The following is a 27,864-nucleotide window of genomic DNA, read 5'->3' on the forward strand; positions in this document are numbered from 1 at the left end:
TAGATATCTCAAATTAGGTTTTGACTGATAAGAACAAAGTTGTAGATATCTTGAACTGGAATTACGGATAGTCATAATTTAACTGTAGATATCTATAATCAAGTTATACATATCTTGAAATTAATTTTAATTAGAATTATCTCAAGTTGGAGATATCTTTAACTTCCATTCTGCCAAGTCAAAATGTAATTACAGATATCTTGAATTAGTTTTGACTAGTCAAAATGACGTTATAGATATCTTGAATGACAATTCTGACTAGTCACAATGTAATTACGACTAGTACGAATGCAGTTGTAGATATCTGCAATGTTAATGACGGTCTTCTGTCGATCCATGCTACCCGTCGAGAACTGCTACTTGGTGGTCAAAGTTTGATTGCCACGCCCATCATTTCTTGCATCCCTTCAGTCCTGTTAACAGAGTCTAGCAGACTCTTCTAGCTGTTCTATTATCTGCCTTTTACCTACCTTGTCATCATATTATCCACATTACTGATGATTATATATCAAAAATGTCATTGTGTAAATATTTTGTGAAAGCACCAATAGTCCTCCCTACAATATTGTTGCAATATCAATATGGAGGTATTTTGCAAAAAATATTGCGATGTTAGATTTTGCCCTCTGTTCATCTACTGAGAGAGTTTGTTCGTTTGTGTGGCTTTACTGTTATTTCTTATTATTTTATACTTATTATCAATCCAAAAATAGTGATTACAAAATTGATCATTTGGGGGGTGAAAGTATGCTGACATTCATCCTGCAGAGGTGATTAGTATCTGACCTGAATGCATTAAGGGACGGGAGCATAATTTGATAGGATGTTACTGGACTATCAGATGATGCTACCCCTGAAATATTGATTTAAAATGGATAATATGGGATGTTGAGTATTTGATCCTTCAAAATACACGACCCATGACATGAATTGCATTACACTTTGTGAACATTATACTATAAAGAGAAAAAAAATAATTCTATCGCTTTATTTGATATTCATTCAGTCATTGGCCTTTATTTAACCAGGCAGGTCATTAAGAACATTCTTATTTACAATAACGGCCTGGCAAGAGACAAGGATCACTTGGGGGGAAAGAAGTGGTTTAGGGAGTAAAACACAGTAAAATTGTAGCTCTAAAAAGGTAGAAAACCATTAGGTAGCATTTTTTATAGGGTAGCAGAAATCGATGGGTTTATGCGGCGGTAGCCTTTTTGGACAAAGCAGCAGATGCAGCAGTTGTGGGTTTGTCAGGTCAACCTTTATTTAAACAGGCAAGTCAATCAGAGCAGTGATGTGCCAAAGACAACCCTCCCCCTCCCACGCAGGAACAAACAAACCTGCTCCAACGCTTTAAACCACAGCAACACCAGCCCTCCTGTAGCACAAGTATCAATAAATAATACAAATACAAAATAAGTAGTTGCTGATAAAACACTTGAATGTGTTTACTTTAAAAGTATATAAAACACTTTATTGCAACAATTTTAATCATTTTCTTAAAGTTTAAGGTATGACACAAAAAGCGATAATCTGAAAAAGAAAAAGCGACAGCGTCAACATTGTAGCAGATGGTTTTAGACAGGTAAGACTGTTAATAACAACATTCACACAACTCAGATGTTTTCATGTCCATCAAACAGGTTTGTCATTTGCATATGGCAGATTATTTGGGCCTTTTATTTGAGAATAAATACAATATTTAGAAAGTAATGTTTTGAAGCTACATATTCAAAAAGAAAAGCACAATGTAGTGAGAACAATGTCTAAATCATCGATACAGAAGCTATTGTACAGGAGAAGTTGTAAATAGAGATATACGGTTTCACATTGACCAAAGAAAAGAAAAGAAGAAGTGCAATTGTACGATAAAACAAGGTGACAGAAAGCAACAGAAGTCCTAGTGCGGTTCGACGCCGGGGCGAGCAGCGGGATTCTGGTGGCCGACAGACCGGAGAACCGAACCGAGCTGCAGGTTCAGGTTCTGTACGAGAGCAGGGCGGTGACGGACACATGCAGTCACGTCAGGACTGGCAGAGGGATCAGGCGAGGGGAGCTCAGCGGTTCTGCTCGGCGCTGCTCCAGCAGCACAGAACCACGACAGGTCATGCAGGAAGCTGCTCCCACTCTACTGGGGAGGAGACAGACTGGTCCCAGTGGAACAACGGCAGAAATGAGGGAGAACTTGTGGTGTTTTATCCACGGGAACCTGTTAAATCAATGGGCTTTCAAGCGGCATCGCCTTCAGTGAACTGGTACAGAAGCAGAAACCCCCCCCTCTGCAGAGTACTGGAGTACCAGAGTACCAGAGTACTAGAGTACCAGAGTACCAGAGTACTAGAGTACCAGAGTACCAGAGTACCAGAGTACAAGAGTACCAGAGTACCAGAGTACTAGAGTACTGAGCGGGCCTTCATGGCCGGGTCTAACAAGCTCAAACTCCTTCTTCACTCCAACATAAAGAACCATCTAGCTCTCTAGTCTAATTAGAGATGGGTTAATCAAATCAAATCAAATATGGATGTATTCTATCTAAATAGAGGGGTATATTTGCGTCACGTACATGCTGACTTCCTATGGGAGGAAACAGCAGCTGGAGTGTGTATTTGTGTATTTGCATGAACATAAAGATTGCAATCAACATTTGTTCAGAAACATCAGCCGTGCGTCTTTCATGGGGATGTAAAGGCTTGGATCCTGCTCCGCTTCCTCTCTGAAGCTTCAGCTTACAAGCTCAAAGTCAAGATGTTCCATCATCAGTAACAATTGAAACAAAAGAAAACACTTAACTATGGAGTTAACAAAATAAAGGTTCAACTTTAGTCAAAATAAAGCCCTGACACGATGTGAGACGAGTGGATTCCCTTTCCCCCCTGCAGCCACCGGAGCTCCGTTCCCCCGCAGGCCCGTCGGCCCCGGCTCAGGTTCAGGTTCACTTCCTGTCTGGATCTGGATCTGGATCTGGTCAGACGTGCAGACTGCAGTCGTCACTCAGAGGCTACGGGCTGCTAGTGTCAAATAAAGCCTCTAAAATGAGGTTGTAGCTGCAACGTAAATAGCTTTTGGAGGGGAACAGAACCGCTGCTGAAGGGTGTGATCTTCACCTGGTACCTGGATCTTTGATACGTGCGCGTCGTCCTCTCAACTCCCCCAGCACAAATATTCTTCTGAAAAGGTACTATGTGTAGCATTTTAACCGACACCCGAGCCTTTACTGGCTACTGTTTCTCTGCTGAACGTAGATAACTCTTATATTTTCAATGACAGCTACAGCTTAGCTGTGGAAGCAGAAGCAGATACACGACTCCCACAGCTATTAATAAACATCTCCATCAGACCCGGCTGCTCAATTCTCAGAACTGTCCCCCAAGTAAAGGAGGAAACGTCCGGATCTAGTTTGACCGGGGCTGACTGGTTAATGACACACCTGACGCCCTACTTGCTATTTATCTGGAATTATTCTCAATTTCAGCAAGCACGAGCACGTGAGCATGCTGGCATGCCGTAGGGGTTTGTATTTGAGGATGCGAGTGCGTGCAGCGTGGAGGAACCAAAGGGACCGGAGGGACCGGAGGGAAACGCCGTAAAGAGCTACACATAGCACCTGTATTCCTGAGGAGGCCGTCACGTAAAACCACCCTTCTTCACTTCTCTCTTCCTTTTTCTGATTGTCTGTTGGCAGAATGGATCACTCCTACTCAATGTTTTATAACACACACCACATTTTGTTTTGTTTTTTTACACCTCGCCAGTTCTCCATCTTCTGCGTCTTCTCTCTCTTCTCTCTCTTCTCTCCCCCTCGTGTTTCCCTTCTCCTCCTGTGTTCAACCTGACCCCCCGTCCTCCCGTCACTCCCAGAAGATGTTGGTGATGTCAGAGTCCAGGCTGAAGATCCACATCACCAGGGGGACGGAGATCAGGACGAAGGACCAGGACACGCCGTGCAGCGCCCGCTGCAGCTTGGAGGTGACGGCGCCGGCCCAGCCCGCGCCGGCCCGGGACCGCTGCAGCTCCTCCTCCTCTACGGACTGGTCAGCAGGAGCAGGGAACAGGACGGAGATTAGACCAGATGAAAATACAGACTAAGGAAATCCTTCATTCATGCACGTACGCTGTGAGAGGCATTTTCATCGTCGTCCATGTATCTCAAGCCTCAAGTAATCAAATATAATATATAATAAATTATGTTTTCAATGTTAAATTTGCAGATGATACTGTGATAGTTGGTTTGATCACGAATAAGTATAAGTATATATAATAAGAATAGAATAATTAAACTGGTGCTAGGTTAGTTTTCTTCAGTTAAAGGAGCATGAGGCTCCTTTTAAGAAATGAGACTCTCTAGCGCCACCCTTCACCACGACGGCCGTCGGGGGTACTGCAGCCAACAGTGAAGCCGGCACGGGAGAACGGGGAGAACGTGCATGCAGCGTCATGTGACGTCACATCTGCAGGACAGCGCGGGAAATTTGGGCCCAAATTGCAGCACATTTTGCAGCAACAGCCTGTTCAAGGCAAAGGAGAGATACACTAGAGGGCTCATTCTTTTGGGTTTGGAACGCTTCATCTGACATTATTACTAGAAAACTTAAAATGTATACGGATTTTTTTCATAAATCTTGCCACAATCCGGCCTCAAGCTCCTTTAAACACCAAGAAGACTAAATTAATTATTGTTGATTTTAGAACAAAAGGAGGGACACAGTTATCAACGGTGATGCAAGTGAAGTTGTAAATGAATACAAATATCTAGGGACAGTGATTAACAGGAAACTGGTATGGGACTCTAAAACAGATTTCATCTATAAAAAAGGTTTACAACGACTAAACTTCCTGCGGAAACTCTGACAGTTCAGAGTGGAACGTCTTCTTTTTTACTGTTTGATTTGATATAGCAAGAAATCAGAGTGATCGTTTTACAGACTGCCGAAAAAATAATCTTAAGAGAGACAAATGGATCGCTGCAATTCACAGAAACAACTGGATTCCAGACACCGAAACGTGGATTTGTGGTTCCCATTTTGTATCAGGTAATGTTGGATTTTTGGGTAGCTAACGTTAAACGGTCAAATCATAAAGTTTGGTGTCCTCATCACTTTAGTTTCACCAACAAATCCTGCCTTGAAGTCGGACCAAGCGTTAAGACTTTTGTCTGCCTTCAAGCTTTGCTTCGTGTATTTCATCTGTTATCCCGTCTTCTCCACTAGTTGCAGCTGTTTTTGCCACTCAGTGTGAGTAAGCTAACTGACTAACTGACTAACTAACGAACTAACTAACTTCTGCTTGTAATGAGAGCAGTGAGATCAGGCCGGACCTGGATCTGCGTTCCTGGTTCGATGTAGTTCCGGGCCAGGAACTTGAGGGCCTCGTCCATCAGGATGACAGGGAGAGACATCTTCAGCACCACCACCCACTGAGTCCAGGACAGGGGGCGGATCTGGAAGATCACCTGGAGACGGAGACCAGACGCAGATCGTTGGGATTTCACACATCCAAAACACTGAGGTTTAAATACTGATGTGATGTCCGTGTGCATCCTCACCGGCAGCGGGTCCACATACAAGATGAGGAAGTGCAGCGCCATGGACAGACAGATGGCTCCCACCAACCAGGGGTTGGACCAGGGAGGCATTTTCAGCAGAGACTGGTTCTCTGAGAGACTGAGAGCAGAAGAAGAGGAAGACTGACGACAGTTGCATGAACCAGATTCAAACCAGCTAGACCTTCTTCATGTTCAACACATCATTGTTGTAGACGTGGAAATACATCAGACTGAAAGTGAGACACACGGGCCACGGTTACATGATGGTTTTAATTCGGAATTAATTATTCCGAATTAAATAATTCCAAATTAAACTATTTTCCTTCGAGTTTACATGTAAATAGTAATTCCGAATTAAGGTTTACATGGAAAACACGTTTGATGGTCTTTCTCCAATTCCTCTCCAGGTCTGGGGGTTGGGAAGGTTCTGATTGGATAGGGGGGGGACCGGAAGTTAAACTACCGGAAGAAAAACAAACTTAGCCGCTACAACGTTGAAAAGCTCACAATTTCTATGTTTCCTGTTTCCATCTGTTGTCTGATGTTGATCTGAGTGAGTATAACACTACATGATGTCCAACTAAACAGCTCCTGCTTTAAAGCACTTTTTAAAAAACAGATTTACAGCGTAGTTATAACAACAAACGTTCAGTTGCAGTCAACTGAATGTACCAAATCAGCTGAATTTACATAAAGCAATCATTTTTATATAATATGAGGCATATCCTTTTGGTTGACCGGCAGCTCATATTTATTTTTCCACATTTCTCCCCGTCTTTTTCTTTTCCACGACACATTGGGTTTTATTTTCCACGTCTATGTAGGAAAGTGTATCCAAAGATGGTTCTTCTTCTTCTTCTCCAGCCCCAGAGCAGATCCCCACGTTTCTTTATGTAACTTTGTTTTTAATTGACGTTAACTAAAGCTCTGCGTTAACGGCATCAGCCTCTAACTCTGCAGCTGCATCTTCTGGATCTGATTCCCCGCTGCAGCGACTGGGATGGAGGACTAACGTCACCCAGCAGAACTAAACCAGAGAAACTACTGAAAACATGGACATTACGGATCTTTGCTAGAACATTTCCTCTCGTTTTGGTCAACGAAAAGACACATTTTAGTAGTTTTTATTTTGTAATCTACATTTTAGTCTCGATTTTATCCGTCTACAATATTGCATTATATGTTTAATTATCGTTATCGTCACATGACCAGCATTTTCGTTGACGTCTCGTCTTGTTTTCCTCAGGTGATAAAGGCTCGTTGACGAAAGCAACTTTCCCGTTCATCTCACTTGGTGAGTTTTCTCATCTTGTCCTGCTCTCACCTGTTCAGAGCGTTGCACATCTCTATGGTGACCAGCACAGACAGAGCCATCGTCATGGGATACGGAGACTCGAAGACGGAACACTGCACACCAGCAAACTCCGCCTGGCCTTCGTTGCACTGCAGGTAATGGGACTGTGGTGGAGAAAACAGGCTCGTCATGTTATTGCTACACTTACATGATCTAAATAAGTGTTTGATCAAACTCTTCTTTGGATTCATTTGTCTGCTCCTATCCTTCAAGTTTCATTTCATCAACAGTAATAGAAAGTTACTTTACCCCGGAGTAGCTCAGAGACCACATACAGGATTTTACTTTGAGCTACTATGAATCATATCATGAAAATGATAAACAGGTCACAAACCGTGCACAAGTTTATGGATTTGACCACAGTAAGACGATCTTAGTGCAAACATGTGGGGTAAAAGCAGCTCACCAGCTGATGGAAGGACAGTTTGGGTCCATCGTGGGCTGCCATGAACCACCATGCAGCAGCTCCCACGGTGGCTCCTCCCACATAACCTGCAGAAAACCGTCAGCAGTTACACACGGACTCTTAGACGGTCTGGGGCATCATCAAAGCTCTACAATATCTAAAACACCGCCTTCACGGAAAGCACAGTCTATAAAATGTAAACACGTCTTACTTGGAGGTGATTTTAAGTTTACTTCATTCAAAAGTTAAATGTAGTGTAGCAGGTGAGATGCCCCGTAGATGACTGTGATGATGTGAGCATGTAGCAGCTGCACGACTCACATCCGATGATGAGGTAGCGGCAGAACAGCCAGGAGGAGATGAGCGGCTCTTTGGGAGAGCGGGGAGGACGGGACATGATGTCCAGGTCCGGAGGGTTGAAGCCCAGAGCCGTTGCTGGGAACCCGTCGGTCACCAGGTTGACCCACAGCAGCTGGACTGGGATCAGAGCTTCAGGCATGCCCAGCGCTGCCGTCAGGAAGATGCTGGTGGGACGGACGGATGGAGGAGGAGAGGAGAGAGAGAGAGAGAGAGTTTTACCACAGAAACGTCTCAGGACCAGGACCTCCCTTCCTCCCTCCTCCCTGGATAAATGTTCTGCATCCGTCTGGATCAGCCAGAGCCGCCCAGGCATAACAAACCAAGGCTGCTTAGGCCCCGTGACCACTGGGGGGCCCCCAAGAGTTAGAAAAAATAAAAAATATATATATTTCTTAATGTGTGAGTGATGGAGGACATCACTCACACATTAAGAATTGTGATACATTATCAAAAGGTATGTTATTGTACAAAAACATAATAATTAATACTATTACATAAACAATATTATGTTAATAGACTAGAGTAGACTTCATACTGCTGTTGCAGTTTATTTAAAACCAAAAATAAAGTAGATAACATGTTTATAGTAAATGGTTTAAAAATGATCTATTTGATTATTTTGTTTCTTTTAGTAGACCTACACTGTAGACGACACTCAGTATCACACTTAGTACTATATTACTTTAAGGGCCAATCCCAATACACCCCCTACTTTCTACCACTAGCCCTAAAAAAGAAGCCACAGATTTTAGGGCACTTGAAATCTTCCCAGGGCCCTGTCCCAATACTCCCACTACCCCTACTTTTCAGCACCACCACTAAATTTAGCTTGCTACGTCACTGTGTGGTTTACGTTCGGGTACGTAAGCGACTGCGTAGTTACGTTTGCACATACGTCACACCATATCAGGAAGCCCAGAGATAAAAGCTGTTTTAAATTCCGCCGTAGTGCTGTTAATATGCCACTTTATTAAGTTTTAATATTTTTTTCGGCGTAAAAGTAACGGTTAAGATCCCCAACCTGGGCTCAGTTTATCCAAATAACGCCTGTTAAGAAATTTGATCCGATGTTTTCAGAGAAGAGCCGCCGATTCGGAGCAGCAGCCGGAGTACAGACGTGATCGCCCGGCGCCGTCGTCCCGGGGAGAAACCTGCAGCTCTGTTGAGAATTACCGCTGGCTGAAATAAACCATTTAGGAAGATAAATGTTGGTTTAATAGATTAAATCTAACAGTTGTAGTTACGCCTGTTAAGAAATTTGCTCTGAAAATTTCGAGATGAGTACAGCCGGCTGCCAGCTCCGGAGCTGATTTATGGTTCCGCGTTAAATCAACGCAGAGCCTACGGCGTAGGCTCTGCGTTGATTTAACGCGGAACCATAAATCAGCCTTTATTCTGGTGAGGTTTGAAAAAGACTTCGCAACAACGAGCAGGCGAGTGATTATGTACATTCACTGAGTGAATATTATGAAAGTAAAATATATATTTCTCGCTAGAAAATGTAATCAAAACACATTTTTATGCAGAAACTAACTCAAAATATTGATTTTATTCACTAAAAAATAAGAAATGTCCGCCATGTTTTTTTTTTTGATTCAGTCCACAAATGACGACGAAAAGCATTCTGGGAAATTTTTCTGGCCCTCTGGCATCGGAGAACCCTCGATCCGTAGGGACAGATTAATATCCACTACCCTCGTTTTCTCCACTCCCCCTAGGTGAAAAGAGGAATTGGGACACCACTACCCTCACGGGAACGCGCAAAATTTACGGGTAGGACTGAAAAGTAGGAGTACTGGGAGTATTGGGACTGGCCCTTGGGCCGGCCTGGGATCAGCTGATTGGTTTCCTACTCACCACACCACTTCTCCGATGTTAGAGGAGATGAGATATCTGATGAACTGTTTCATGTTGTTGTAGATGGCTCTGCCCTCCTCCACAGCAGCCACGATGGTGGAGAAGTTATCGTCAGCCAGGATCATCTCCGAGGCCGACTTGGCCACGGCGGTGCCGCTGCCCATAGCGATGCCGATCTCTGCTTTCTTCAGGGCCGGAGCGTCGTTCACCCCGTCACCCGTCTACACCACCCAGAGGGAACACGGTACAGTGGGGAGGAAACAATAGAGATCCATCATGTCTTCTGATGTGGTCTGATCATTATTAAGGTCACAACTACAGACACATGCAGCTGAAAAATTGGAAGCACACATTTGTGGGTTCTAGCTTTCATATTTATTGCTAATTAAGGCCACGTTTACACATACGGGTATTTACAAAAATGGATATTTCCCCCTCTACGTTGTGAAAAATCTCCTACATGGGGCAGTGTAACGAGAAGATACAGTCATGCTAGCCAATCAGAATCCTGGAAAAAATGAGTAACTTCCAGTTACTTCCCAGACGGAATGAGAGCCTTTGGTTTGGAGTGACAGAGAAGTGGAGTTACTTTTAAGTGTGACTTTAGAATATAAAACAGGTAAAATACAAGAAAATATTGATGGGGGCCAAACAAATTGTAAACACAGGTCTCACTCATGACGCTCGTGACGTTTCTGTCGCATAATGTGACGTTCTGAAGCCTAAATGTCCGTTTCTCTCCGTTTACAAGCAAACGTGAAAACAGAGTTTTTGCAAAACTCCACTTTGGCCGGAGTTTTTTTTAGAAATGATGGTTTTTCGTGACTTTGAGCTTAGTTTTCGTGTAAACGAACGGCCAAAACGCATGAAAACACCACCGTTTTTGCTACGTGTAAACGGGGCCTCAGTCAAAAGCAGAAACATTGGGGGGATATCAGGCTGAACGAGCGGTGAAGGACAGTGCAGCTGTGTTTGTTGTATCGCAGGATGTGTTACCCAGAAAACCTCAAAAACGCTGTGAGGACATTGAATACATTAGTCTGAGAATCACTTTGGTTTTGTTTTGCTCTGCTGTTTTTTTTACTGTTGATGACCCCATGAAGACAGTTTGTCCCCTCACCATGGCCGTGATGTCACTCAGGCTCTGCAGATACTCCACGATGCGGCTCTTGTGAGCGGGCTCCACCCGGGCGAAGCAGCGCACCCCCCGGCAGGCCTGGCGCTGCAGGTGAGGAGGCAGCTCGTCAAACTCCCGCCCCGTCAGCCCCCCCCTGAAGCCGGCAGTCTCCTGCTCCTCCTCCTGGTCCGTGATGATGCCCACCCTCCTGCAGATGGACAGAGCCGTCCCTTTGTTGTCACCTGGAGGAGCCAGAAACAACAGTGAGATGCAGGATCATTTGGCTTTCAAAAGTGTAAAAGCCAGGGAGGAGAAAGGGTTAAATCCATCACAGTGGAAGAAGGAGGTTTAATACTTATTACTATTTACACTAGAAAAAAACCAACAAACGTAGACAATCAGCTCAGTACTTCCTCCATGACACTACGTTGGTTTCTGAACTGCATTTTCTTCTTCAAACCTGTGCCTTTAACAAAGATACAGCTGAACTGCTCTACTACCGTACATAGCTTAAAAACAAAACTAAACAAAACAAAAAGAAACAGCACCAGCTGGAACTACAGCAGCACTGGAACAGTTGGCTTTTCCACTAGTTCCTACTCAGCCCGACTCCACTCGGTTTGGTTCTTTCCCACTAGGGGTCTAACGTGCAGTAGATACTTTTCTGTAACTATTCTGCCGAGGTTCTAAGCTGCTGAGTCGGCTGTATCGGACATCATCACACTACAGGCCACCGATTGGTCGGGGGGTTGGAGTCAGACGTCTGAGTCAGGAGGAGGAAATCAGAGAAAGAGACTGTGACGGATTCTTGTTCATTTTATTAGACCAGCAACGTCAGCAAAAGTCTGTTCTGGTCCAACTCTGAGGTGCAGATGTTCATAAACCTGGTGCTGAGGAGAGAATTAAAAAGGGATCCAGACGGTGATAAGGAATGACCAGATCTACCAGGAGCTCTGTCTCTTCATAGCTGCTCACGGCTCCAGCTGACTTTTCAGCAGCACAGAGACAAACTAACCAAAATTAAAAAGCGTTGCCGCTTCTCTCACTCTCATTTTTTTGTCTTTTTCGTTTAGATCACACAATCAAATACGTCACAGCAGCTTCTCTCCAACCTCCTACTTCTGCTCCAGGTGCTGAATTGTTATGGAAAAGAAAACAGGCCCAGCTGAGATGAGTTGAGCCGAGTAGGTGCTAGTGCGCCAAAAAAAGCGCCAAATGTGTCCCTTTAGGTCCAGGTTTGACGTTGTTGTCCCTATCCCCCACAAAGCTGAACAACAGAACAGGTGGTCCCTGCAGCCTCACCTGTGATCATGATGACCCGTATGCCGGCCTGCCGACACATCCGGACAGCCCCCAGCACCTCCTTCCTGGGGGGGTCCAGCATCCCCACGCAGCCCACGAAGGTCAGGTCCGACTGAAACAGAGATACAACCTGTTGCACTCTCGGCATCACAAACCGGAGCTGTCACACAGCAGCTCTTTCTTATGTCAAATAACACCACGTATCCAACTGATATCCAGAGGTGTCAAGTAACGAAGTACAAATACTTTGTTACCTTACTTAAGTAGAAATTTTGGTTATCTATACTTCACTGGAGTAATTATTTTTCAGACGACTTTTTACTTTTACTCCTTACATTTTCACGCAATTATCTGTACTTTTTTCTCCTTACATTTTAAAAACAGCCTCGTTACTCTATTTCATTTCGGCCTTTAATAAAAACTATCCAGTTAAATTGCTCCATCCGGATAGAGTGAATTTGGTTGTGGTTGTTTCAGATGTTCTTGTCCAGTTTTGTTCTTACATCCGTTCCCTCAGATTCCTGCAACTAAACTTGGATGTACATTCCAATAAAGGTTAGGATAAATGATAACATGCCTCTGAAGTTTGACTTTTTGCACCATTACAATACTTATAGGCAACTAGTCATCATATCTCCTGCTCTCTGAAACACATGTTAATGCTCAATAGACCACATATAAGGTTCTTTAATATATTTACATTATACTAAGATACATTCATTTTTAATGGCTTTTGTCCTTAATGGCTTTTTTCCCCTACATTACTTTTATACTTTAAGTAGTTTTAAAAACAGTACTTTTATACTGTTACTTGAGTAAAAAACTTGAGTTGATACTTCAACTTCTACAGGAGTATTTTTAAACTCTAGTATCTATACTTCTACCTGAGTAATGAATGTGAATACTTTTGACACCTCTGCTGATATCAGTATTGAATCCTTGTTGTGTGAGAGCTACAGGGAGACGGGACTTCACGTCCAGTACCTCGTAGTCGGCAAAGACGTTCGAGTTCTCCAGGTTGAGGGAGTGGATGTCTGGGGGCGTGTCCCTGGTTGCCATGGCGAGGCAGCGCAGCATGTCCCGGCCCGAGCCCCACTCCCGCACCGTGGACAGGAGCTGCTCCCGCACGCTGGGGGTCATGGGCACGCGGGCAGAGCCGCTCACGCGGATGTAGTTACAGCGCTCCAGCACGCTCTCTGGAGCTCCCTGGAGACGAGACGGGACTCAAAACAATCACAAGGGGCAAACTATTCTTTTATACAGGGTTCATACACATTTTAACCAACAAATTTCCATGACTTTCCCATGAATGAAATATAGGAATAAAACTATGTCACTATGGTGACAATTATGGCTTTATACAAAATAAACATTTGTTTAAACTAACATTGATATACCAGCAATATGTTATGTAGTATACAGTATGTTGTATAGTAATCTAATATTGCACATTCACATTAAAGAACAAATAACTGACAAAATTCATAAGGCATAACTGTTTCTGAGGTAATAGGGTCTGAAAAATGAATAAGCACTTTTCGATATGAAATATTTATTGATCAATTTTAAATCTACCTTATAGGCTGTTATTATTAAATGTTATCATTAAGTGAGAAAAATAAATTCCATGACTTTTCCAAAACTTTTCCAGGCCTTGAAAATTATATTTTCAAATTCCATGACTTTTCCAGGTTTTTTCAAAACGTACAAACCCTGTTTATAACATGATTTATGCCATTAGTACGGAAGAGTATCAGGGCCAGGCAGGAGAAAAATAAAAATAATATTTTAGAGGAAGATTTTTTTTTCACTGTGCACTTCGAGAAAAAAGTCAAAATGTCGAGAAAAAAGTCAAAATTTGATGACGATACTGATTTGAAACACATATCACACATATGCAGTTGCATAATTTCAGAAACTACCCTTAACGTTCCACTCCAAGGATGTAAGTTAGTTAGTTAGTTCCGGCTGCTGCTGCAGAGCTGTCAGTCTCTCTAACTGGATTTGATGGAGGAGACATTTACACTTTATTCACCAAATTGTATTTCAACTTTATTCTCTAAATTTCGACTTTATTCTTGAAATTGTATTTCAACATTAATCTCGACATTTCTACTTTTTTCTTGAAGTGCACAATAAAAAAAAAAAATCTTCCCCTCTCAAATATTTTTTCTCCCGCCTGGCCCTAATACTCTTCCGCACTTTAGTTAGGTTCATTTAACTTTTTTTCCTTTTAATGAACAAAATACAGTTATGTCACATCTGCTGACAAGAAATACAAGTAAAGTCAAGTCAAAATGTGTGACGGGACTTTGATTTCTGACCTTGACAAACATCTTGGCTCCGGAGGTCGACCTGGTGAGTTTATTGGAGGAACAGAAGACGGACATGGACTTTCTGTCTCTGGAAAACTCCAGCGTCAGCTCCTTCCTCATCAGCTGCTTGATCACCTGAGAGGCAGCGGGAAGAAAACCAGAGTAACAGAACCACTGAGTGATGGGGGACCAAATTAATAGATCAGAAATATAACATTGAAAACTGATGAACCAAACCAATATTAGATCGTTTTGGGGCATAAAACACAATGTCCATGCTTGTACAGACTGCGCAGCTTAGATCTGGCAGCCCAGCCACTGTAATTTAGTTATCACCCAAACAATAAATGAAACAGAAAAATGCCTCCCCAGAGCAGAGGCAGGCGTGGCATTAGTGCATAAAGTAGTGACCGGGGAGCATCATGGCAGCTTATAAGGACAGTTTTACCTCCAAACCTGTGCACGCTCACGCCAGAGGACTGGGATTCTGTGCAGTTTGGTGCTTTACTTAGGCTGCTTTCACATCATTGTTGGTGTATAAATATAATTACAAGGGAACTGACTGAATTGTAATAAGCGGGACTGTAAACGGATTATAAAAAAATTGGATTATGTAAAGTGCCTTTATATGAGATTTGTTGTTGACTGGTGGAGCATAAGTAAGTGTAGGATGAGATTAAATTAGATTAACAGCAACTTGTTTTTTCTTTTAATCTCATACAGGAATCAAACGTGCAAATAATAATATATATTAATTCTAGCCTGCCCCAGTTGAAGTACATCATCGATTTTCAATAACTATCTAGTATTGTCATACTAATAATTCGGTAGCAAAATACAAAAAATGTTGTTGATTATTTTTTTCAAATGTTCATTTATTTTAATGACTTAAAGGAGCTTGAGGCTCCTTTTAAGAAATGAGACTCTCTAGCGCCACCCTTCACCACGACGGCCGTCGGGGGTACTGCAGCCAACAGTGAAGCCGGCACGGGAGAACGGGGAGAACGTGCATGCAGCGTCATGTGACGTCACATCCACAGGACAGCGCGGGAAATTCGGGACCGAATTGCAGCACATTTTGCAGCACACAACCTGTTCAAGGCAAAGGAGAGATACGGTAGAGGGCTCATTCTTTTGGGTTTGGAACGCTTCATCTGACATTATTACTAGAAAACTTAAAATGTATACGGATTTTTTTCATAAATCTTGCCACAATCCGGCCTCAAGCTCCTTTAATCATTAATGTAATTAATTTCCCCTTGGGGATAGGAATAGTATTTTAAGTTTGAGTAGTATCAGAGAACATAACGACCCAAATTGCGTCCAGAAAGACTCTGTTGCTGCTGTTGTTACCGAGGTAACGGCTCTGCCGGCTTCTCTGGGGGTCATGTGACCAGACGCCGCTCACGCCCGTGCGGTGCTGAATGCTCTGCTGCCACAGACAGATCCAGACACATGTGAGCAAACTCTGCACCAGGTTTGTGATGAGAGGAGCGATAGAAAGGCTGACGCAGCTTTCCAGGAAGCCGGTTATGTAATGCAATTTGACGACTGATTAAAATATTATTATCTGATTTTTACTCTAGTTTGAATATTATTAATAAAGTATAATTCACAGAAGCGAGTTTGCAGTTGCCCTTTAAGCAGCGCTAACAAACAATACTTATCCACTTATGGACCATTAAGCTAATCCTAGAGTTCATCAATCTGCACGAGGTTTATCAGTCACGTAAGCAGAGACGAGGATACAAGGACCAAGAGGGAGGGAGGTATTTCTGTCTTCACAAGTGTGGGGATTCTTCCACTGGACGCTCACACACACTTCTTTATTGATTTATTATTTACACCCAGGACATTATTATAAAGGACATTTAACAACAATGTTTGACTTAACCCTTGTACTGTCTTTGGGTCAAAATTAACTAATTCTCCTCTTCCTTCCTTCCTTCCTTCCTTCCTTCCTTCCTTCCTTCCTCCCTCCCTCCCTCCCTCCCTCCCTCCCTCCCTTCCTTCCTTCCTTCCTTCCTTCCTTCCTTCCTTCCTTCCTTCCTTCCTTCCTTCCTTCCTTCCTTCCTTCCTTCCTTCCTTCCTTCCTTCCTCCCTTCCTTTCTCCCTTCCTTTCTCCCTCCCTCCCTCCCTCCCTCCCTTCCTTCCTCCCTTCCTTCCTTCCTTCCTTCCTTCCTTCCTTCCTTCCTTCCTTCCTTCCTTCCTTCCTTCCTTCCTTCCTTCCTTCCTTCCTTCCTTCCTTCCTTCCTTCCTTCCTTCCTTCCTTCCTTCCTTCCTCCCTTCCTTTCTCCCTTCCTTTCTCCCTCCCTCCCTCCCTCCCTCCCTTCCTTCCTCCCTTCCTTCCTTCCTTCCTTCCTTCCTTCCTTCCTTCCTTCCTTCCTTCCTTCCTTCCTTCCTTCCTTCCTTCCTTCCTTCCTTCCTTCCTTCCTTCCTTCCTTCCTTCCTTCCTTCCTTCCTTCCTTCCTTCCTTCCTTCCTTCCTTCCTTCCTTCCTTCCTTCTTTCCTCCCTTCTTCCATTCCTCCTTCCTTGACCCGAACACACACAAGGGTTAACAGTCTTAACCCCCCCAGACCCTTCCCGTTACGAGGTTCATACTTTGATATTTAGGTTTCCTGTCCTGCATTTTCCTCCCATAGAATCCCCTATATCTCCTTTTTTAATGAATTGATTAAACGTTTTCATATTTCCTCGTACATCCCGAGTTTGTTTTTTAAAGTATGTGTTATTGTCTCCATTGACCTACATTGTGCCATAACCTTGATCCAAGCACCGATTGTAGGAGCATCCATCTTCTTCCAATTAAGAGCAATAATCCTTTTTGCCTACAATACAGCAAAATCAATACATTTACCTTCTTGGGGTTTCAAATTGAGATCTGCTGGATGTAGATGCAGCAATAACAACGTAGGGTCCAGTGGAACATTCATACAGGACAGGATAAGCATGCTTTTACAAATTACCTCCCTCCAGAATTTTTTAATTTTGTCACATTCCCAGACACAGCGCACAAATATTCCCTGAACCTCATTGCATTTGAAACAATTGTCAGGTATATTACTGTTATATTTATTTAATTTGACAGGAGTTGTATATGTCTGCATTAACCAATTATATTGGAGTAGCTTTAGATTTGTATTTGTTGTTTGTTTCTGAGATATTTCACATATTATTTTCCAGTCATCTTCTGAAATGTCCTCTTTTAAGACCTTTAAGCCCTCCGTGTCACCAGTTTAGTCACTGAGGTTTCATTAAAGCCACATGCAGTTAACCAGTTATATATTGATGAAATCAAGCCCCTATTATTGCAATTCTTTGTGATAGTTTCTTCTAGGGGTGATAGTACAGGAATACCCACTGATTGGTTTTGCATAGAAGAAATATAATTCCTCACTTGCAAATATTAAAAAAACCACACACTTACAGAGCAGCAGGCCGTGGCTCTCTCTGACGGGCTCAGTCTCCTCACGTCTGTGTCAAACACGTTCATCTTCTCCACTAAACAGCAGAGGGCGGTCTCTGTGGCCTCTCCCACCTTCTCAAACACACCCTTCGCCTGGAATACACACACACACACACACACACACACACACACACACACACACACACACACACACACACACACACACACACACACACACACACACACACACACACACACACACACACACACATGGGAAGCAGGTTTGATTAATTGATTTGATTGATTGATTTGATTGATTGATTTGATTTGATTTATTTTGTACATGTAAAAGATAACAATTAAAAGAGAAGATAAGAAACAAAGCAAACAAAAAAAACTAAGAATTTCATACTTAACTTAATATCTTAATTTACATGTGCAAAGAGTAGGAAGAAATGTAAACCTAATTTAATTCACTAATCATTTATTAAAAAGTATTTATAATAACTAACTATAATATAACTATACTCACACACTTCCCTATACATACATACATACACATAGTTGAGTATTTGTATACATTTGTACACACATGCCCATATAAATATTTATATAAATATATCTATATTTATATACATATATAAATATATCTATATCTATATATATCTACATACACACACACACATATATATATATTTATATCTGACCTCGTTGTAGTCCAGAGACGAGTCGTTGCACAGGGCGCAGATGGAGGCCATCTCCACCAGACCCTCGTACCGGCTGCACTTCACCAGGGAGCCGTCCTTGTAGCTGCACGATTACACCAGAACAAATGGAATCAATAAAGAAGAAAGTGAAACCACTGTATTCAAAGCAAAAATAGGAAGAGATATGTCATTATTAATGATGTTAAGCACAAACTGTAAACATGAGGGTTGAGGGTTATGTGTTAAAGACACTCACAGTTCCCCTTCAGGAGCATAAGTAGATCCAGTCACTGCAAACTCGTTCAGGCTGCAGCGCTCTCCAGATATACTATCTACCACAAACAACTACACATACACACACAACCAAGTAGCTGGTTAGTTTAGTCATGTTAGAAAAACTTGTTATTTTATTATGGTGGCGTTTACAAGTGTATCTGCCAGGAGAGGCAATCCTCCAAACACCAATGCACAAGCATCTGCATCATCTGCATAAATGTATCGCTATTTGCCAGGTGACTGTGTTAAAATGAAAAAGGAATGAAAAAAAAAGGAATCATTGGCTAAATAAATAATATGGGTAATCAATTACCTAACATCACGGCTCAGAAATCTGAGGTAACAAGTGGTGCTAACCTGTGAGTGTACCGATATTTAATTGATCGCATGTTAATACCCATTTCCTTTCCACCATTGTACATAAGTGTTTAAGCTCACTACATATTTAGAAATGACCTGCTGGCTTTCTGGTGTGTTGCTGGTGAGACTGTGAGTGTCTATTACTGAACAGTAATGCTGCTTAGTAGTAGTACGCTCAGTTAATAAATAACACATTTTAGAACAGCATGTTATGGCGCTTTTCCACTAGAAGCTACTCGGCTCGGCTCATCTCAACTCTGCCTGGTTTCTTTTCAGCTACAATTAATTCAGCACCTGGAGCAGAAGTAGGAGGTTGGAGAGAAGCTGCTGTGACATATTTGATTGTGTGATCTAAACGAAGAAGACAACAACACTAAAGATGTAGAACCTGGAGGAGATGATAGATGTGCTGCTGGGTCTGTGACTTGTGTTTGATATCAAGTAAAAAAATGAGAGTGAGAGAAGCTTCAAGCGGCGATGTCTCAGCGCTGCTGAAAAGTCAGCTGGAGCCGTGAGCAGCTATGAAGAGACAGAGCTCCTGGTAGATCTGGTCGTTCCTTATCACCCGTCTAGATCCCTTTTTAATTCTCTCCTCAGCACCAGGTTTATGAACATCTGACCCTCAGAGTTGGACCATGAAACAGACTTTTGCTGCCATTGCCTTGTCCAATAAAATGAACAAGAATCCGCCGTCAGAGTCTCTTTCACTGATTTCCTCCTCCTGACTCAGATGTCTGACTCCAACCCCCCGACCAATCAGTGGCCTGTAGTGTGATGATGTCAGATACAGCCGACTCAGCAACTTAGAACCTCGGCAGAGTAGATACAGAAAAGTATCTACTCAGTACGTTAGACCCCTGCTGGAAAAGTGCAAAACCGAGGCGAGGTGAGTCGGGCTGAGTAGAAACTAGTGGAAAAGCACCATTACTGCCATATTTTTACTGAACGTTATTATATCGTAAGATTCTCATGCTGCTCCAAACCTACGCTCTCATTCTTGCTAATTTTGCTATTAGGAGCATGGAGAAGATGGAATAGTGCAGTCATGAAAACAAACATGACTGTTTACAGTAGAGCGTGAGAAGGAGGTAGTAGAGACAGGCAGGCTGAGACAGCACTCAGAGAGCAGGTATCTCTAGCACGTCTTACCCTGCAGACGGACATCTGGTTTGTGGTTAGTGTCCCTGTTTTGTCTGAGCATATAACAGAAGTGCAGCCCAGCGTCTCTACGGAGGGCAGGCTGCGGACGATGGCGTTCTTCCTGGCCATCCTCCTGGTGCCCAGAGCCAGGCAGGTGGTGATGACTGCTGGAAGACCTGAGGAAACGCAGCAAGCAGCCACGACGTTTCAGCAGAGGAAAGAACGACACGCTCGTATCAACCCATGATGGTGCCATGTTTTAAGTACAAGCGTGTTTTTCAACCTACAAAAGCATAAAAAATTAGGGCTGTCAAAGTTAACGCGTTAATAACGCCTTAACTTAACGTCCTCTTAACGCCGTCGACAATTTTTTTAATGCATGATTAACGCGCAGGATAAAAAAAAACAAAAAAAAACGTGCATTATATAATTTCTGGCGGTGGACGGCACCCGTAGCTTGAGGAAAAGTATGATGCACTACTGCGTAAACTTTTTTGAAAAGCGAGGAAAGATGCAGAATGAAAAGGGACTTTTGAACAACAAGGAATCTTAAGTTAGTCTTTACAGGTGTAAAGTTGGGGACTACATTGTGTTTGTGTTTATGAAGGAATGTTAGATTCAAGTCAAAAGCTTTTTTTGTGGAAAGTTGAATAAACATTGGCATAAAGCAGCATATTTGCCCTTTCTCATGTTGTTAAAGGAGCATGAGGCTCCTTTTAAGAAATGAGACTCTCTAGCGCCACCCTTCACCACGACGGCCGTTGGGGGTACTGCAGCCAACAGTGAAGCCGGCACGGGAGAACGGGGAGAACGTGCATGCAGCGTCATGTGACGTCACATCCGCAGGACAGCGCGGGAAATTCTGGTCACAATTGCAGCACATTTTGCAGCACACAGCCTGTTCAAGGCAATGGAGAGATACACTAGAGGGCTCATTCTTTTTGGTTTGGAACGCTTCATCTGACATATTACTAGAAAACTTAAAACGTATACACATTTTTTTCATAAATCCTGCCTCAATCCTGCCTCAAGCTACTTTAACAGTATTAAAAACATAAAAAAAATACCATAAGGTAATTTAGAACCGCAAAAAATGTGTGAATAAATGTGCGATTAATCGCGAGTTAACTATGGACAACATGCGATTAATCGCGATTAAAAAAATAGTTTGACAGCCCTAATAAAAATACTTCCAATCGTAAAACAAGCGTATAGACTATAGAGGAAAAAAAGGTGCTCCGACCTTCTGGTATGGCGGCTACAGCCAGTGCGACGGCGATTTTGAAATAGTAGACGGCTCCTCTGAGCCAGCTGCCTCCGTGGACCGGGTCGTTAAAATGGCCCACGTTAATGGCCCAGACGGCCACGCAAATCACGCTGATGACCTGCAGGGACAACAGTACATTCAACCAGATGACATGGAAATCATCATGTCTGCAGTGAAATATTCTCACACTCTGAGAAGTAAGATATACACACGCACACACGCACACACACACGCGCACGCACACGCACACGCACACGCACACGCACACGCACATGCACGCGCACGCGCACGCACACACACACACACACGCACACACACACACACACACACACACACACACACACACCACACACACACACACAGGTTCTTACCTTAGACAGCTGCTCTCCGAACTGGTCTAGTTTCTGCTGCAGCGGGGTCCTTTCAGGGTCGGTGGACGCCATCTCGTCTCGGATTTTCCCGATCTCTGTCTGCACCCCCGTTGCTACGACGACCCCAATGGCTCGACCAGCTGCAATGTTGGTACCCTGGTAAGAAAAAATCCCATTAAAAACCAGTCTAACCATCACAGATGAGTGGGATCTAGCACCTCATTGTGCTGATTCAAGCCTCTCCTTTAATCGCAGGTTGTAATATAGTTTCCTCTCATACCACTGTGTGAGGTCACAACAAGTGCAGAGACATTTAGATAACCCCATGTGGGCAGTCTGCAGCTTTGACTGGTAAGAGAAATGGTACAGAATAAAACATCAAGTCACCCGGTGACTCAGTGACCTTTGAGATTGGCTGAGATAATACGGCATCACCAGGGAGGCTTTGTCCTTTTGCACACAGAGGCTCTTACTTATATGAGATCACACACACACACACACACACACACACACACACACACACACACACACACACACACACACACACACACACACACACACACACACACACACACACACACACACACACACACACACACACACACACACACACACACTCTACCAACAGTCTTGATGCATTAAAGCCTGCGATATCAGCGACTGAGATTAAAAGCAGATCCCCAAGTTGTACGTTGTACGATAGGGTCTCCATGGACGCACGCCACTTGTGTTTTTAACTTATCTCACAAATGCTTCGCTGGATTTAAACTGGGGTCCTTTGGAAGAAAAGAGAACACTGTGTTCATGAATTCTGTCATGCTCCTGTCTTTCTGCCTTTCTGTTATTCCATTTATGGGCAATATGGTCTGCAACACTGGTTAGACAAATGGTATATGAATACGTGAGGCAGCATTTGCCAGTAGAACATCTCTGAGAGCGTCAGGGCTGCTCCTGCTAGTTTGTTTCTACGTGCCGTCACCCCTGATCTGGTCCCTGGATCACTGGTTGAACTCATTCAGCCCACACTTAAAAAGTACAAACCATTGTACAAAGGAACCCTCCACCACACCACACCTGGCTCTCGTGAAAGATGCCATATCAATTTCAAGAAATGACTCACTATATATCCATCATAAGCTCAGCAATGTTTTTCAGTTTATCTTAAGTTTTAATGATGTAGCTTATCTGTTTTACTTTTTCATTGTATCGTTGTATATTATAAATATATATAGCACATAAGCGACAGATGCATACACGTTGTATGTATCTAATCTATATATATATATATATATATATATATATATATATATATGGGGTGTTAAATTAGTGCCTTAATTGCGATTAATCAATTACAGGCATATTTACGTTATGTTTTTTAATCTCAAATTTTACTTTTTCTGTTTGCGTGTTGCCTTTATTACAAAATCTGTGTTTGTCCTTGAGTTGTTAGTGGTGGAAACCAACGGTCAGTCCCACCTTGAAGTGGACATTGATTGTCTGTCCCTGTGTTTGGCGTGTTTAGCTCCGTTGGGAGCTGGACAGGTGGGGGGGCGGTGAGTAGTGGAGAAGAGAAGTGAAAATGGAGGAGCGTGTGAAAGTTGTTGGGGAATTTACATTTCTAAAACGCCCCGACGGCACCATTGATAAAGGTAGATTGATATGTGTTCTTGTGGAAAGAACTTTGCTCACCACGAAGCAGCTCAAGTTTAGTCACATAAACGCAAAGCACCCGGTCACGTTAGCAGCAAAGATGTTAGCTATTTATCGAGCCACAGCAACTAAAACTAGACTGGAGGAGAGCAGCCCGCCAATGTTCTTGCCAAGTGGATGTCATGGCACTTTTCCACTAGCAACTACTCGGCTCTACTCAACTCAACTCGGCCTGGTTTCTTTTCCACTACAATTCAGCACCTGGAGCAGAAGTAGGAGGTTGGAGTGAAGCTGCTGTGACGTATTTGATTGTGTGATCTAAACGAAGAAGACAAGAACACTAAAGATGTAGAACCTGGAGGAGATGATAGATGTGCTACTGGTTCTGTGGTTTGATATCACGTTATAAAATGAGAGTGAGAGAAGCTTCAAGCAGCAACGCTTTTTAATTTTTGTTAGTTTGTCTCTGCACTGCTGAAAAGTCAGCTGGAGCCGTGAGCAGCTATGAAGAGACAGAGCTCCTGGTAGATCTGGTCGTTCCTTATCGCCGTATAGATCCCTTTTTAATTCTCTCCTCAGCACCAGGTTTATGAACATCTGCACCTCAGAGTTGGACCATGAAACGAGAAGCCGCCGTCAGAATCACTCTTTCTCTGATTTCCTCCTCCTGACTCAGACGTCTGACTCCAACCCCCCGACCAATCGGTGGTCTGTAGTGTGATGATGTCAGATACAGCCGACTCAGCAGCTTAGAACCTCAGCAGAATAGATACAGAAAAGTATCTACTCGGCACGTTAGACCCCTGGTGGAGAAGAACCAAACCGAGTGGAGTCCAGCCGGGCTGAGTAGGTTGTAGTGGAAAATGTAAATGTTGTGGATGCCTTGTAAATAGTGATAATAATTCGGGACCCAAAACTGTCCCCTGAGGTCCAACCATGAGGACAGCTACTCTCCTAGCTGCCTCTAAAATGACTTTCACCCAGTGCAGTAAGACCCGTTTGATCCCAAACCGTTCTAATTAATTCAGTAATAGGTCATAATTATTGTATCAAGTGTTTATTTTAGATCTATGAAAACTCATACAGAAAAGACCATGTGCCCTAAAGAATTTCTAATTATCCCAACTGACTCAATTAAAACCAGTGATGTTAAACTGTTAGTTTATAAATAAAAGATGAACAGAAAGTAGTATATATGTATCCAATAATGTAGTTAATCTAACAATATATAGGTTTTCCAAAATTTGTAATAACTGTGGAAGTAATTAAGCAGGTCAACAGGTTGTGAAGAGGTGAGCTGCAGTAAAACAACATTTATTTACAATTTCATTTATTTCTTTTTTGATGAACATTTGATTAGAATTCCAGGTTATTAAACTAGTTTTTCGATGGCAATGGTTTGTTTTTCTGACAGGGTTAGTCCAATATTTCCAAAATTATTATTAAAAAATATTAACTACACCGTCTATATATTCTTTTTTCAATAATATAATCTAAAAGGTATTGAGGCTAATCTTTTTCATCAGGACAAAAAAAAGTTATATCCCTTGAAAGCACATTTGTATGTGTATCTGGGGCTTGTAGAGGGTATTTGGGGCAGCAGCTCAGTTTATCTGGGAAAGGTCCAAACAAACCAGAATATATGTGTTTGTGGGCAGGAAGTAACGTGTCAGTCCGAGCTAGCAGTCTGCTATGTTAATAAGGAAACTTGTAAAAGATGAACTAAATAATAAGTGGACAGATCAGACGTGTGAGACTCACAGAAAACAGCATGTTCTTCTTGTCCTGGTTGACGGCCCGGGGGTCTGGGACCGGGTCCGTGTGTTTGAGCACGGACACAGACTCCCCTGTCAGGATGGACTGGTCCACCCGCAGGGTGGTGGAGCGGATGGACGTCAGCCGGATGTCAGCGGGGACTTTATCACCAACTGGGGGTTGGGATGAAGAGACAGAGACATTGACAGAGTGGAGAAGAGAGAGAAAGATAATTGAATGCAAATAAGATCAGAACAAATCGGGTGATTATATTAGAGTTTATGGCTTTAATCCACCTCTCTAAATACCGGTAAATAATGCAAGAGGATGCAATCATGACAAATAATCCAGTGATTGTTAGAACACACATCAGCTGACTTACAAAAAATGAAAAAAAAAAAAAAAACTGTCTTCAAAAATTAAGTAAACCTTTAACATTCATGCAGACAACCAGGGCTGGGGATCCATTCAAATGTCAGGAATCGATACGATTCAGATTCTTAAGAGTCAGAATCGATTATCAAGATTTGGTTCAATCCGATTTGATTCGATTCGGATATCGATTTGGGTTAGTGTTAATAAAAATGTTTTTTTGAGCGGTTGCATGAATGATATGACTGTGTAGTTATTCAACATATTACTACTAGTATTATATTCAGTAAGTAATGGCAGCTAATGATGCTGTAAGGACCAATCAGCTCCCAGAATGCTGATAGAACTGCTTTCAGAAACATCATGTGGGTCAGAATTACCAAACAGATCCAGGGAGGAAACAGAGACGGATGAAGTAAGGGATAATGCCCGACGAGGTGTCCGTTATCATAAATATATGGACGACGTGAGGGCGTGAACCGTCCGACGCAAAGACTATTTAATCTCTCGTTTGCAGCCGTTGTAACCTGGTAGTTTTTAACAATAAAAGCCTGACTGACTAATACCTGGAACCATCACTACCGTCCCATAAGCTCCTTAATGGACACAGTGTTGATTCTCCAGTAACTAGGACGGACCTGAGATACGACTCAGCAACGGGAGATATTCTAGTCCACTCAGCTCCGCTCGGCTATGCTGCAGTAACAAACAGGAAATACATTTGTTTCAAACAATCAAAGTCCACAGATAGTTTCCTAAACCGTTTTATTAAGCTACAAATATTATCAATCATTCAAATAAATAAACGTTTCACCAAATAAATTAAAAGAAATGACAAAATCACTCAGGCTCTTCTTCTCATAAAGAGAAGCCATAAAGCTCCAGTGAGGATGTCCTTTGGACAAATGAGACAAAACTGGAACTTATTCATGAGGAGCCGTATAGGAAAAAATGCATTTTTAACTCTCACACACCTCTGAAGTAATGTATACTACTATAATAACTTGCACATACGAATAAAATCAACTCACATACACACACGAGCAACGTTTCACATATAAACTAGTGAAGATTAATACATACATACTACTAAAACCTCCCACACATATATACAAAACACTGAGCAGATTGCTCATGCGGAGTGGAACAATAAACCTGACTACAGGTGCAGAAGCCTCATTGAGGGACTACAATCGCTTGACTGCAGTGATTGTCTCAAAGGAGGGTACCGCCTCATTTGTCTAGGCCATTTTCTTTTTTTTTTTTATTTAAAAAAGTGACAATATTACAAATCCACTTTCTATTTTATCAATAACAGGGAGCGCCTGGTTGATGGTCCCGGTCAGCAGCTCCAGCTCCAGCCCGTCCACTTCTCCTGCCACCCCCTCTAGCTTGTGTTCAGTTGTCCTCGCAGCTTGCACTAGCTTCCCTTTTCATTGGTCCCTGAATATAGAGGGAATGTCCATGACGTCACAGATGCAACTTCATAGTGGGTTCCGCCCACTGAGTGTCAGAAAGACTGAGTGTCAGAAAGACTGAGTGTCAGAAAGACTGAGTGTCAGAAAGACTGAGTGTCAGAAAGACTGAGTGTCAGAAAGACTGAGTGTCAGCGTAAACTTTCAGTTTGAGCAACTGGAAAACATCTAAAATGGGAAAGAGCTGTTGTGCGATCGACTGTACTCATAGATTTAGCAAGAAATCGGAGTTATCGTTTTACAGACTGCTGAAAAATAAGCTTAAGAGACAAATGGATCGCTGCAATTCACAGAAACAACTGGATTCCAGGCACCGAAACGTGGATTTGCGGTTCCCCATTTTGTATCAAGTAATGTTGGATTTTTGGGTAGCTAACGTTAAACAGTTAAATCATAAAGTTTGGTGTCCTCATTACTTTAATTTCTACAACTAATCCTGCCTTGAAGTCGGACCAAGCATCAAGACTTTTGTAAGCCTTCAAGCTTTGCTTTGTGTATTTCCCCGGTGTAGAAATTAAGTACATATAAATATCAGGAAACTGGATTCGTGGGCAAATATTAATGTCCATGGACCACTGGTTCTTGGTAACTGTACCAAATATTAATGTCCATGGACCACTGGTTCTTGGTAACTGTACCAAATATTAATGTCCATGGACCACTGGTTCTTGGTAACTGTACCAAATATTAATGTCCATGGACCACTGGTTCTTGGTAACTGTACCAAATATTAATGTCCATGGACCACTGGTTCTTGGTAACTGTACCAAATATTAATGTCCATGGATCACTGGTTCTTGGTAACTGTACCAAATATTAATGTCCATGGAT

The 27,864-nt window shown here is 42.6% G+C and overlaps 2 protein-coding genes across 2 annotated transcripts in view; both read right to left on the bottom strand.

Annotated features, from left to right (window-relative positions):
• LOC133447791 (uncharacterized) overlaps window positions 1–27,864 on the bottom strand; it is a 779,477-nt gene that overhangs the window by 715,056 nt on the left and 36,557 nt on the right. The window lies entirely within an intron of this gene.
• The window catches only part of si:dkey-28b4.8 (sarcoplasmic/endoplasmic reticulum calcium ATPase 2), a 42,017-nt gene continuing 15,399 nt past the window's right edge, over window positions 1,247–27,864 (bottom strand). Inside the window, exons 7-24 of the mRNA XM_061726076.1 lie at window positions 25,193–25,359; window positions 21,782–21,937; window positions 21,387–21,528; window positions 20,153–20,319; window positions 18,624–18,712; window positions 18,368–18,470; window positions 17,682–17,813; window positions 14,263–14,388; window positions 12,923–13,144; window positions 11,939–12,050; window positions 10,640–10,878; window positions 9,520–9,740; window positions 7,624–7,826; window positions 7,303–7,388; window positions 6,867–7,000; window positions 5,543–5,660; window positions 5,315–5,449; window positions 1,247–4,028 (exon numbers count right to left, since the gene is read on the bottom strand). Of these exons, the coding sequence (XP_061582060.1) occupies window positions 3,849–4,028; window positions 5,315–5,449; window positions 5,543–5,660; window positions 6,867–7,000; window positions 7,303–7,388; window positions 7,624–7,826; window positions 9,520–9,740; window positions 10,640–10,878; window positions 11,939–12,050; window positions 12,923–13,144; window positions 14,263–14,388; window positions 17,682–17,813; window positions 18,368–18,470; window positions 18,624–18,712; window positions 20,153–20,319; window positions 21,387–21,528; window positions 21,782–21,937; window positions 25,193–25,359 (2,732 nt within the window). The 3' untranslated portion in view covers window positions 1,247–3,848. The remainder of the gene's footprint in view (window positions 4,029–5,314; window positions 5,450–5,542; window positions 5,661–6,866; window positions 7,001–7,302; window positions 7,389–7,623; window positions 7,827–9,519; window positions 9,741–10,639; window positions 10,879–11,938; window positions 12,051–12,922; window positions 13,145–14,262; window positions 14,389–17,681; window positions 17,814–18,367; window positions 18,471–18,623; window positions 18,713–20,152; window positions 20,320–21,386; window positions 21,529–21,781; window positions 21,938–25,192; window positions 25,360–27,864) is intronic.

This window comes from Cololabis saira, chromosome 1, assembly GCF_033807715.1.
Source record: "Cololabis saira isolate AMF1-May2022 chromosome 1, fColSai1.1, whole genome shotgun sequence".
In the NCBI taxonomy this organism is placed as follows: domain Eukaryota; kingdom Metazoa; phylum Chordata; class Actinopteri; order Beloniformes; family Belonidae; genus Cololabis; species Cololabis saira.